At 42.1% G+C, this 13,648-nt stretch overlaps 1 protein-coding gene across 3 annotated transcripts in view; it reads right to left on the bottom strand.

Annotated features, from left to right (window-relative positions):
- Positions 1-13,648, bottom strand: part of Dcaf5 (DDB1 and CUL4 associated factor 5) — a 95,467-nt gene that overhangs the window by 19,438 nt on the left and 62,381 nt on the right. For all 3 annotated transcript variants that reach the window (XM_052185561.1, XM_052185560.1, XM_052185562.1), the window contains exon 7: positions 7,684-7,750. In XM_052185561.1, coding sequence (XP_052041521.1) covers positions 7,684-7,750 — 67 coding nt within the window. The remainder of the gene's footprint in view (positions 1-7,683; positions 7,751-13,648) is intronic.

Genomic DNA, 13,648 nt, shown 5'->3' with positions numbered 1-13,648 from the left:
CACACAGAGAATAAAGTTAAATATAGAAGAAAGGAAGTGATATTGTCTACACATATATGTGGGCTGACAAATACACCTTATGGCTATTTCTAGCCTGCCTGTGGGATGGCTGACTTGACTTGAGAGTGAAAATGCATGGTCCCCTTCTATTCGAGAAAAAGTCCAGCAAAAAGGGAATCCTTTAGATGACTCACAACTCTAGCAGTCTTCATGTGAGAACCACTAGGTCATTCTTTTATGAGGATACAAAGGACAATGTCTCCATCCTCGATGACATTGTTTCTCTGTGTAAGCCACGCTGGCCTCAAACTCACAAGAGATCCTCTGCCTCTGTCTCCCAAATACTGGGATAAGGGGCAGGTGGCATCACTGCCTGCCCATCCTGCCTTTTTAAAAGGAGTGTTCAAAAGGGGACGAAACTACTTGCTTTTTTATTTTTCAAGACAGGGTTTCTCTGTGTAGCTTTGGGTGCCTAGAACTGTAGACCAAGCTGGCCTCAAACTCTGTGGATTAAAGATATGTGCCCATTGCTAGGTGGGAGAAACTTTTTAAATAAGGAAGAAATCACTGAGTTTGCAAGTATTCTCAGAGTAATACCAAGAAGGAAAATACTGCTGCTTCGGATGACATTGTCATTCTTATTTTACATGGGAAGAATCAGGTAGGAAGGGCTACAGTGTTTCTCACTAAAGCTCCCAACTTTAAGATGAATGGATCAGGAATTTAAAAATCAAGCCTATCATTTCTTCTGGATTATATATACCCTTTGTCCATAAATAATAAGGTCAGGGGTAGAGAGCTATTGCTCGGTGGTAGGGCACTTGCCTAGCACATATGAGGTTCTAGGTTCAGACAACAGTAGTGCATACACACAGAGCAGAGAAAGAGAAGAAAAGAGACACGTAGTATGGAATTAAAGATTCATACCTCGGGGAAAGCTGCTGTGTGAGAACTTTAAGACAAATTAGAAGAAAGAGAAACACAACTATTTAAAGAGTAACCTTTCTCTTCCACTACTTTGCCAAATCAATTACTTCCATATCTAAGTTACTAGAAAAAAATGCTTTGGATCTGCACTGATCATACTGTTATAACCAGTTATTAACACTCAGGAGGCAGAGGCAAGCAGATCTGAGTTTGAGGTCAGCCTGGCCTACATACTGAGTTCTAGGTCAGCCAGAGCTACATAGCAATACTTTATCTTTAAAAAAAAAAAGATTTCCGGGGGCTGGAAAGATGGCTCAATGGTTAAGAGCACTGGCTGCTCTTCCATAGGTCTTGAGTTCAGATCCCAGCAACCAACCACATGGTGGCTCACAACCATCTGTAACAAGATCTGAGATCTGACTCTCTCTTCTGGTGTCTAAAGACAGCTACAGTGTACTTACACATATAATAATAATAAATAATTAAAAAAAAGATTTCCTTATTTATGTGTGAGCTTCTATGTGTGGGTCTACACACCCCACAACATGTGTATAGTGGCCAGAGAACAACTTGCAGACCTGCAGAGGATGGTCCTCTCCTTCTACCATGTGGGCCTTGAGGACCAACTTTAGGTCAACAGGCTCAACAACAAAGGCCTCTGAGCCATCTCAGTAGCCTATGTCTTCTATACATCTATGTATTGTTTTAAGAAAGCTTCTAGGACTACTAAACCATATCTAAAAATACCTTAGACAAAGAGTCTTTGAGATCTGCCCTAGACTGTTCTTTGACCATGATAGCACTAGATCTCAGGCCTGCTGCTCCTTTCCCTGGCTGTGTACATAACTTCCGGTCTGTTTGTCTTATTTTCAGGATTACAAAACACAACTAATGCCTTTCCTTCTTACTCAAGAGATGTAAACACTCTCACAACCATTTTCTTTGCCACAGCAAAAGCTCCTGGTTCTAGTCTGTGCTCTGACTAAGTTTCACCAACTGAAAAAGGACACCTAACCTAGACAGGCCAAGAGTTTGACATGGATGTGTCAAACAGAAATAGTCTCCTCAGCTCCATCTGAAGTCTTGCAGGAGAGAGAGATGGCTCAGCGGTTAAGAGCACTGACTTCAGTCCAGAGCACTTCCAGAGGTCCTGAGTTCAATTCCCAGCAACCACATGATGACTCACAACTATCTGTAATGGGGTCTGATATCCTCTTCTGGTATGTCTGAAGTCAGCTACAGTGAACTCATATACATAAAACAAATGATTCTCTAAAAAAATTAGTTTCTTTAGAAACTGTATAGCATTAAAAAATAAATCGCATCTCAAATACCCGAAAAGAAAAGAAAGGGAAAGAAAGGCCCTGACTTTGGCTTGCACTCAGGATTTTCAGCATTTGGCAACCACTATAAAGCACACAGCAGGCATTTAATTAATGTTGATTGCTTGTCATTTAGAGTCAAGTATTAATTGTGCCATTAAGGTACATAATAGTAAGTCAGCTTTCTTAATTTGCTTACCTTTAGTCGTTCAACAAGTATGACTAAAGAGGGAAGCCATGCTTGTCCTCAGTCCAGAATCAGTTCATTTAAAAAGGCAGGAGGATGGATTAGGTCATTTCTCCTTGATGCAGTCAAAACAAAAACTCAAGAGCTACACGGAGCCCTCAGATATGCTGTTTGCTCTGCTGAAACTTGCTGAATGTTTTTTTAAACTATGAATTAATTGCTAACATTTAAAAATTGGAGGGCCAGAAGAATGGCTCAGCAAAAAATGTAATTTGCTAAGTCAGACAACCTGAGTTCAATCCCTAGGAACCCCAAAAGTTGTCCTCTGATCTATACATGTGCACCCAGTCACATGGGTATGTGTGCATGAGGGCACATGTGTACATGCCTGGGTGGGCATACACAGGAAATATAATTTTAAAAAGCAGAGCTATTACATTATAAAAAAGAGATGTCAAACATTTCTGAAGCCAGTCTGAAGAAAGGCTGAGCACCCACCCGGATGAGAACACACCCAGAGAGTAGCTGCATCATTACAAACCTCTCCAGAGCCTACTTTCAAGGAGCTGCTCACCCCAAGTAGGCTGGGGCCTGGGCGCTAACTGATGGTGACCTGAACAGGTTTCACTATGGGGATATAAGTAAGGTGTAAGTGGAATTAAAGGAAAATCTGGACATCTGGGAGAACCACAGCTCCAGTCTGTTGCGTGGCTCTTACGTCCATGTTTTTAAATTCTTTTGTTTTGTTGTATTTTATTTTAGTGTGTGTGTGTGCTAATTCTCATGTGAGTTTGTATATATATGTGTGTGTGAATAGGTATGTGCTTACTCTTGTGTATGTGAGTGTAAGCATGTGTATGAATGGGTGCAGACTTACTTGTGTGTGTGTGTGTGTGTGTGTGTGTGTGTGTGTGTGTGTGTGTGTGTGTGTGAATGGATATGGGCTTACTCTTCTCACAACACTCTGGGTAGAGGGGTCAGAAGATGAATCTGTCTGTTATCCTGTGGGATCTGGGGATTAAATCTGGCCTTAGGCCACTGTCAGCTGAGCCAACTTGCTGGTTGTTATAGTTGTATTTTAACTGTCCATCAAATAGCTTCTGTGTAAAATATTAAAATAAGTAGCAAGTTCTAGGCAGTGCTAGCAGGCCAGCAGGCAGACAGTGATATCCTGTCTAAAACTAAACTAAACTGGCAAGTGGTATCACACCCTTTAATCCCAGCACTTGGGAGGTAGAAGCAAGTGGATCTCATGAGTTCGAGGCCAGCCTGGTCTACACATCCAGTTCCAAGACAGCCAGGGCTACACAGAGAAATCCTGTCTTTGGGGGGGGAGGGTGGGGGGGTGGGAAGAAGAGCAATCCTCCTCCAAACCACAACAACAAAAATATTAAACTAAATGAACAATAAGTTATAAGCTGTTATAGGGTGAAATAGAGAATGACTATTTGATTTAAAAATTACACACATTAATTTAATAAAATTAATTTAATTGTAAGAATAGAAGAAGAGAAAGAGGAGGAAGAGGAGAGCTCACACATGTGAGAGCACGCGGATGGGTCTGTCAGAGTAGCGGTGGCAAGGCTGGACGCCCGAGTGAGTCGGGCTTACTAAAAATAACTGCAAAAGGTACTTTGGTTACATGCACTTCAAGATGATGTAATGCTTTCTGTGACATGATGTAATGCTGGAAGACAGAGAGAGCAAAGCCCTCACCTACCACCAGCTCCTGAGACCGAGGGAAACCCTTGTAGACAGAAACACAGTGTAGAAACGATAGCTTCTGTCCAACTCAAATGCAACCGCTGTAGTTGTGGGGCATGTGGCCTCAAGCAGCTTACCTGGAACTTGACATATTTTCTCATTTGTCATTTATTTTTAGGATAGGGTCTCATTATTTAATTCTGTTTGATCTGGAACTCACAGGAATCCACCTGCCTCTGCCTCCCAGTACTGGGAATTAAAGGTGCCCTTGGCCTGGGTGTGCTTCCTGGATCACTATGGAGCATTTAAAATCAGCAGGGGAAAGACTTCCTTGGCCCAGTCTGAGTACATCTTTGGAATCCAGTAACTGGATTAACTGTCACACAGAGACAGGACAGACTCAGAGAGGAAGAAATCACAGCCAACCTTGGTTCTTCGAGGAACTATAAAAGAATCCATTTTTGAATAGTTCAAAGGGGTCATGAGAGCCATCTTGCAAGAAGAGGAAGAATTATCAGGGGTGTACGTGCATAGAGAAAAGTGGGGACGAAGAAAGAAGGCCATCTCTTCAAGTCAAGCAGAGAAGCACAATCTTCTGGTGCTACTTTGACCGTTCAGCTTTCAGAAATGAGGGACTACATTTATGGGTTTTTTGTTTGGTTTTGTTTTTTGGAATAGGGTTTCTTTATATAGCCCTGGCTGTCCTGAACTTGCTTTGTAGACCAGGCTGGCATTGAACAGCTGGCTTTGAATCTTGAATGCTGGGATTCAAAGCATGTGCCATAATGTCTAACTTTAAAATTTTTATCTTTTAATTCACCCAATTTGTGCTACTCTGGTATTGTAGCACTGGCAGACAAAGAGGCTCAAGCCTAAGGCAGTACACAAGGGACTTAGGGGGATACCCCAAACCAAAATAAGCAACAACCAAAACCCAACTCAACCAACAACCAACCCAACAACCAACCAAACAAACAAAATAATTGCTCCCATTCTGTTGCTATTTCCCATTTTTCTTTATACGAGTGTGAAAGAGTTCCAGAAAGGGACAGGGTAATCTACTTTCTACTGTTTCTAAACATTATAGTGGCTTAACAATCAAAAACACTGCAAGTCAGGTAAAAGATACAACTAAACACAAAGGTTATTTCTCAGCTAATCAATCTGTGATCTGTGGAGGTAGGAAACCTGAACCAGAATAAACTTCAACAGAGTTTGCTCTGCTTGCCACATCTGGTAGACTGTTGCTACATCTGGCTGTGCTTGAGGGGGAGCTGCTTCTCCACATTTCCAAATTCCAGAAGGGAAGTGCTTATAACTTATTTAGTAGCTAGACCACAGCAAATGGACACACCCCATCCATACCCTGTTTAAAGTGTGATAGCGATCTTATTCATTCAGCAACAGCAAAGCCAAAAATGTCTGAATTCTGAGCACTAGACATAAGTTGTGCCATATACAAGGCAGAGTCCTCTGTTATTTTTCTGATGGTCATTTCCCATTCTGATACATCCATGTACCACTCATTGCATACTGCTGAGTTGTGCTGTCCTCAAATAAATTTTTATAGCATTAAATAGGTGAGGATGTTATTATTTTAAAAATGAGATTTGAGGGGCTGGAGAGATTGCTCAACAGTTAAGAGTACTGTTGCTTCAGCCATTAGAAACAATGAATTCATGAAATTCTTAGGCAAATGGATGGAGCTAGAGAATATCATACTAAGTGAGGTAACCCAGACTCAAAAGGTGAATCATGGTATGCACTCACTAATAAGTGGATATTAACCTAGAAAACTGGAATACCCAAAACATAATCCACACATCAAATGAGGTACAAGAAGAAAGGAGGAGTGGCCCCTGGTTCTGGAAAGACTCAGTGAAACAGTATTCAGCAAAACCAGAACGGGGAAGTGGGAAGAGGTGCGTGGGAGGACAGGGGAAGAGAAGGGGGCTTACGGGACTTTCGGGGAGTCGGGGGGCTAGAAAAGGGGAAATCATTTGAAATGTAAATAAATTATATCGAATAAAAAAAAAAAAGAGTACTGTTGCTATTGCAGAGGACCAACGTTTGATTCGCAGCACCTAAATGACTTACAACTATCTGTAACTCCTGATGCCCTCTTCATGACCATCAAACACACATGTGGTGCACAGACTAGATAAAACACAATTCAATATGATGAATAAACCTTTTAAAAAATGAGCTTGAAAATTTAAATGCTCTAAATTTATGGAAAACTATAGGCCTTTGTTAGAATATAGCTGGAGCAGATACAGAAATGGTTATTTGATGTCTGGGGTTATCAAACCTCAAGAAACACACCGGCCCACCCTCAGAGAAGCCCTCTTTTAGTTTACATCACCATGGAGTCCAACAGAAGGCAATGCCCTAACCAACCATGTATAAAACAACAAGGAGGATATGCGATGAATGAGGAAAAGCATTTAACAGCAAAATAAAAACAAAACAAAAAAACCCTCCAGGGCTGGAGAGAGTCCTCCCAGTTAGGAGCACTTCCTGTTCTTATAGAGGACTGGAGTTTAGTTCCGAGCTCCAAGTGATCCAAGGCCTCTGACACTCATGTGCACATACCTACACACACACACACACACACACACACACGAACACATATGCACACACACAATTTAAAATAAATTTTAGTGTTTTGAGAAATCCTTTGAAATGATATAAAGGAGATACCAGAGATTCCCAAGGTCTAAAGAAGGACTTTCAGGACTAGGATATAGTAACACACACATAAGAATCTCAGCAATTTGAATGCTGAGGCAGGAGGACTCAGAATTCGAGTATAGTCTGCAGTACTTAGTGAAACCCTATTTCTAGGAACTATCTCCAATCTCTCTCATAAAGAGTGAATGAAAACAGGGAAGGTTCTGAGATTGGAGCTGTGACTCAGTATATGAAGACTCTTACTGTCTAATCCTGGCCCACACGGTGGAAAGAGAACTGATTCTAGCAAGTTAATTGTCCTCTAACTGCCACACATGTACCATGGCTAATGTGCATGCACACATGAGTCCACACACACACACATGCTCAAACAAAGAAATGTAAAATAAAACTTTTTAAAAAGTAGGTTCTTAGGAGGGAAAAGTACCTAAGTATCATTTATGCCAGATAAGACAATGTATAAATGACCTGGCTTCTAATCTTTATTTTCAAAATTCCCTTGAATATTTTCTGATAAAAGAAGTATAGGAGCTGGATAGAAGGTTCCACAATCAGCTCTGTCGCTTTTGCAGAAGACCCAGGATTGGGTCCCAGCAGCCACATAGCGGCTCACAACCATCTGCGACTCCATTTCCAGGGATCTCACACTCTTGAGGGCCTTAGACACACATGTGGCACACATACATTCATAAACAGGCAAAACATTCATACACATAAAATAAAATAAAAATCTAAAACATTATTTTTAAAGAAGTATTCATCAACTGTAATAGTGTTCTCTCAAGGGACTGCAAGCCATAGACCAAGAGAGTCAACCAGATTGGCATATCTACACTGGGACATACTCACCTGCTTCTGGATCTGCAGGAATCTTCCACATGTACAGGTTGAAGTCATCAGAGCCTGAAAGGATATACTGTTGGAACAAAAGAGACATTTTATATATTATTTTATAATAATTTAATTGGAAAGACATATTCAATTATATATATCATTCTGTAAAGAGATATTTAAAAAACAAAACAAACAAAAAACAAAATAAAACAGGGTCATTGAGATGGCTGAGTGGGCAAGAGCAATCGCTATGTAGGCCTGAAACCTGCTTGATCCCAGATCCCACAGTGGGGGGGGAGGGGGGAAGAACAGATCATGTGCACCGTGTCTCCAGCGTCTCCAGAATCTCCATCTCTGTGTCTCTCCCTCTCTGTACATTAAAAGGTTTTTTTTTTTAAACCTTTCATTTATTTTATTTTTGTATATGCATACCATGCATCTGTGTGGAGGTCTGAAGGCAATCTGTGGATATTTGTTCTCTCCTACTCTGTGGGTCCTGAGGAGGAGAGCTTAGGTCAGCAGGTTTGGCAGCGACCACCTTTACCTTCTGAGCCATCTCAACAGTCCCACAACTGTACATCTTTAAATTAAAAGTTTGAGGGACAGTGAAAATTGAATCCAGGGCCTTGAATATGTTAAACACCATACTACTGAATTGCACCTTAGCTCCTCAAATGTACTGTGTGTGTGTGTGTGTGTGTGTGTGTGAGAGAGAGAGAGAGAGAGAGAGAGAGAGAGAGAGAGACAGAGATAGAGACAGAGAAACTGGGTATTTCTAGGTAGCCAAGGCTGGACTTGATCTTGTAATTCTCCCGTCTCACCTTCCTGGGTATTAAGATTATAGGCATGTATATATATACCCAACTCAAACCTAGTATTTTCACATGGAAAATCTCAGATAATATTTGTGTCATAATTTTTTTAAAAGATTTATTTATTTATGTATATGAGTATACCATTGCTCTCTTCAGACACACTGGAAGAGGGCATCAGATGGTTGTGAGCCACCATGTGGTTGCTGGGAATTGAACTCAGGACCTCTGGAAGAGCAGTCGGTGGGTGCTCTTAGCCGCTGAGCCATCTCTCCAGTCCTGTGTCATAATTTTTAAAAGTGTAGAAAATAAAAACTAGACCTTCATAGAGATCTTTGAGGTCAAGTATCCTAAACTTCTTGCATCTCCCTGACTTCCTGGAGCAGCAGGCTACCTCCAACCCAACCGTGATAAGGACATAAGCGATCTTTTTAGGAAGTAAAAGATGTCTTTTTATGTGGCAGCTTCAAATCATTATTGCTAGATCTCATCTAATTAGACTTATAAATACATTGTGTTTATGAGTAAGAGCAACAAGCAGCCACTTGAGCAGGTCACTGATTTCCAGATAATGACAAAACTGTTTTACTCTAACTTGAGGTCAAAAGTACTTCTGTATCTTGACTCCATCTGCTTATTTTCTCCAGAAAAAGAAAGGCCTATAGTTTTCTCAAGTCATTGTGAACTTCTAGTTTAAGTCCAACAGGCACACAGCCCGTTTGAACCATTTAAAAGTCAATGGACAGGACTGGGGGGTGTAGCTCAGTGACAGAGTGCTTGATTAGTATATAAGTATAGGTTCAGTGCCCATTATGGCTTTAAAAAGTCTCTACCAGCCTTCAAAAAAAATCTTAAGAAATATGAGTAGGAGGCAAAGGTAAGAAGTTTACAGTTTTGTTGTTTAGGGTTAAGATAGTGTGGTGAAAGAATTTAGTGTCTTTACCTGCTGAAAGAGAGCCAGGCTGGTTGTTCTCCAAAATGAATGGTAGAACCCAATGAGACCCTACTGTCCCTAATCTACCACTTACGTGGCTGACAAATCACTATGTAAACTTGCTCAAGACTGGGAAATTCAAACGTAACATGTTATACTCCAGTTGAAAAGTTTCCCTGCAGTTCAGAAGTTGGAATTTAGGAGCCTAGGAGTTTAACAGAAAAGATTTATTCACTACATACTAACTCAAGGCTTGGCTACTATGCCAACTATTCTGTCCTGGGTGTGTAAAATGACACCGGATTCCCAAGGGGCTTACAACAAGTAGAAAATATAAAACATGTAGGTCTATACGTTGCCGGGCTCCATTAAGGACTTGGCAATTCCTAGAAGAGTTGAGACAAGATCACTGTGAGCATGAGGCTAGCTAGCTTCAGAAAGTCATGAGGGCTTCAGAGACAGCAATGGCTTTTCTTTAGCCTAGAGATTCAAACGGTGTAGCTCCCCACCCCTTGGGCCACCTTCTGGCTGACTGCCTACTGCCAGCCTCCCTCTCTGCCAAAGGCTCTCTCCAAAGTCTGTCTGCAGGTTACTCCACAAAGCGAGTGCTGCACAGGAACAGCCCTCAACCAGACTGCTGTGAATGGGCCTGTGAGCAGCTCAGCTTCCTGTCCTGACAGAAGAAGGCAGATGTTTGTGTTCTACAGCTTCCCCCTTAAGGGAAAACTCAAAAGGCTGGTAGCCATAAGCGGTCCTTGTCTTCCACACTACCCTGCTCTGCGGTTGCTCACTGCATTTCCAAAGAATTAGTTGCATCTGAAAACTGAACCTCTATTAAGACAGAGCAAGGGAGCCAGATCACAAAAGAATCATCTAGTAATTAAACACAAACACATGTAGGTGTGTTTGTGTGTGTGTGTGTGTGTGTGTGTGTGTGTATGGAACAAAACTCATTAGTCCATATCCCATTGTTTCTTGTTCTATTTAGAAGAAGCTGTGAACCTAACATCAAATTCCTGCTTCCCTCCCTCTCCAAACCTCACCAACCTAAATAAACAAAAAATGTGTACTAAAAACAATACCACAAGGCTATACTTATCAGAAGTCTTTACTGAAGGATCAGTACTTTCCTAATTGCTTAGTATTCACTGGGGCAGAGCCCAGGAACATTAACGGGGTCGGCTGTCCAGACAGAATGCTGACTCAGAAGACAGCCTTAGAAGGAAGAAAACGTTCCCACAGAGTCAAGTCTGCTGGCTTTGATATGATAGCTCCTCAAACACACAGAAAATGCTTGGAATGCTTTAAATGCTTTTGGGGATAAAGCAAGTTCTGATAGCTCTTCCCCTTAAAACTTCTATTCCATCTACCAGGAGTAAAATGCTTGGGATAATTTCTGGGGCAGCGGGGGTGGGGGTGTCTCCACCCACTGACATCTAGCCAGACTGTGTAAGTGCTCACCAACACTGGAATTACAAGATGCCCTGAGGAATTCAGTTATGGCATTTAGTGGTTTGGCTGTTGGATTCCTGCCAACATTAACAGTTGGCTGCCTGGGATACTGCTAACTGTGAGAGCCTGAAATAAAAAATGAGTTCATTCTTTTATTCTTTAAACAAATATTTATTGAGTGTCTACTGTGCGCTGAGCACTGCTCTAGGGAGGGGAATGGAGAAATGGTGAAGAGGGCCTGTCCTACCCTCATGGAGCTACTATCTTACTGCGTGGGGTGAAATTAGACACATACAACGTGGGAAAGGGGAACAATGTTAGAAACAAGAAACGAGAAATGCATCCGTCAAGTTCCCAGTGGGGGTAAGCACTAAAAGAAAAGGGAATCATCTGGATAGAGAAGCTAGGGGGTGGCGGGGTACTTTGTCTCCATTTATGTAAGGTGGTCACAGAAGGCCTCTCTGATAAAATAGCATTTTGAGCAAAGCCCTGAAGGAAATGAGGGAGCAAATTATTTGGATATCTGGGAGAAAACTATTCCAAAAAGGGACAGAAAATTCTGGGATATTTAAAATATAAAGCAGCAAACTATGTGTAGTGGCTGAAACCTGTAATCCAAGTATTCAGAAGGCTTCAAGGCAAAGGCTGAGTGAGGAATATCCTAGCTTAAACTATAAGGAATTCTAGGCAAGTCTGGGCTACAAAGTCAGATCATGTCACAAAACAAAGTAAAAAGCATAACAAATTAGGTAGCCAATAAGCCTGGGACTCTACTCATGCTGAATAGGAACCCTCCTCAACTGTACTCCTCTGGGGGGGGGGGGCTCCACTCATGCTGGGCAGGAACCCCCCTCAACTGTACTCCTTTGGGCCTTTTAAAACTTGTTCTGAGCCTGGGTCTTACTAACTTGCCTGGGCTGACCTTGAACTTGCCATCACAGGCCTTTTTCATTAGGCTTCATTTTTTCCAATGTGTATAGAAGATTATCTCAAGTGGGCCTAAGGTAGTGACACATTTAACATCACCACAGGAAGTAGAACTTCCTTTCCTATGGTTGCCTCCTAGGTCTGGGCTGGTTGAAATCTCATACTTAGTGAGGCCTGCGAATGGTTAGTGCTTAAGGCACTGAAGTCCTGGTGTGCTCGCTCTCTTTTTCATTCCTGGTGTGCTCTCTTAAAGAATTCTTAAAGAGAAACTGAACAAGAAACAGAGACAGAAGAGCTCTAATGCCAATCACTCCCAAGAGAAAGCTACAGTAGTGCTCTCATTAACATAAAACAACTTCATAAAGCAGAGGTGTAATTTCTCTCTGTCTCTGTCTCTCTCGGTATTGGTATCTCTTTTTTCCATATCACTGGATTACAATACTGGGCCACCATGACCCAGCTTTCTGCATGGGTTCCGGATGGTGTGTGCATTTGGGTCTTGCAACTGGGTCCATGTTTACACTTTCCCAACCTAACTCTCTCTCCAGCTCTGACTTTCTTCCTTTAATTTCAATTGGGTTTTCAAAAATTGTATTGGTTTGCTGTATTTTTTCTTAAGGACTCTCATATAGTCCAGGCTGGCCTCCAGTTTAAAAATAGCCTTGTCCTCTTCATCTTCTGACTTTATTCATACCTGCTGTTTCTCCACCCCTCCTCTCCTTCCCCTCCTGTTTGAGACAGATAGCCAAGACCGGCTTGAACATCAGATCTCTTGTCTCAGTCCTTTTGTAAAACTTCACAGTAATTTGCAGGATTTTCCCACAATGATGTTTGTCTGTGTTTGTAAGTAAGTGTGTGTTTGTGGTGTGTGTGGACCACCTGTATCACGGAAAGGTGTGGAGAACTCAGAGGACAACCTTTGGGAGTTGGTTCTCTCCTATCATGGGTCAAAGAGAAGAAACAGAGGTGGGCAGGCTCAGTGAGCCCTGTCACCAGCCCCAAAGTGATGTTTTAAATGTGAGCCCTGGCTGTAAAGTCCTAAACCACAAATGGGGACAGACACACTAAACATAGGAATCTGGAGCAACAACTCTGGTGCCAAACTTACGCTAGCTACCCAGACCAGAAGCCTCTTACTGAGGTCAGCTTTACATGAAATGGGTTTTCTGGGGTAAGAATGCACAAATGCTATCTGAAATTAGCTATCAAACTGGGTGTGGTGGCACATGCCTCTAATCCCAGCACTGTGGGGGCCCCGGGCGGGAAAACTGCCTGTCCCAGGGCAGTTGGGGCTACAGATTAGACTCTGTGAGGAGGAGAAGGAAGAGGAAGAGAGGAATACATGACCTGGTATTGTTTCTAGCCAGGTGGGCACATGGAAATGAAAAACTTGCCTTTCCAGCCAGGCGTGGCAATGTTTGCCTATAATTCCAGTACTTGGGAGGCAGAGGTAGGGGATCTCTGAGTTCAAGGCCAGCCTGGTCTACAAAGTAAATTCCAAGACAGCCAGGACTACACAGAGAAACCTTGTCTCAAACAACAAGGGGGAAAATACCTGACCATTTCTATGATATATTTCTTATTTAACCTCATTCCTTTTGTTTTGTTTTGAAGATAAGGTTTCTTTGTGTCACCCTGGGTATCCTAGAACTCACTCTGTAGAGACCAGGCTGGCTTCAAGCTCAGAGACCCAACGTCACCTGGCCAATCTCATTCTAAGCAAATTAAAAACTCAGTTGGGCCCGTTATTGATTGGCCATTCCCTCAGTTTCTGCTGAGTTATGTCTATGTAGTATAGACAGGATTGGCTATGGTCCCTATTGCTCCACTGGGACTCATGCCTGACTACAGGTTG

The sequence above is a fragment of the Apodemus sylvaticus genome, chromosome 6, assembly GCF_947179515.1.
Source record: "Apodemus sylvaticus chromosome 6, mApoSyl1.1, whole genome shotgun sequence".
NCBI classification, from domain to species: domain Eukaryota; kingdom Metazoa; phylum Chordata; class Mammalia; order Rodentia; family Muridae; genus Apodemus; species Apodemus sylvaticus.
Note: the sequence above shows the minus strand (reverse complement) of the source record. Positions and strands in the feature narration are given on the sequence as shown.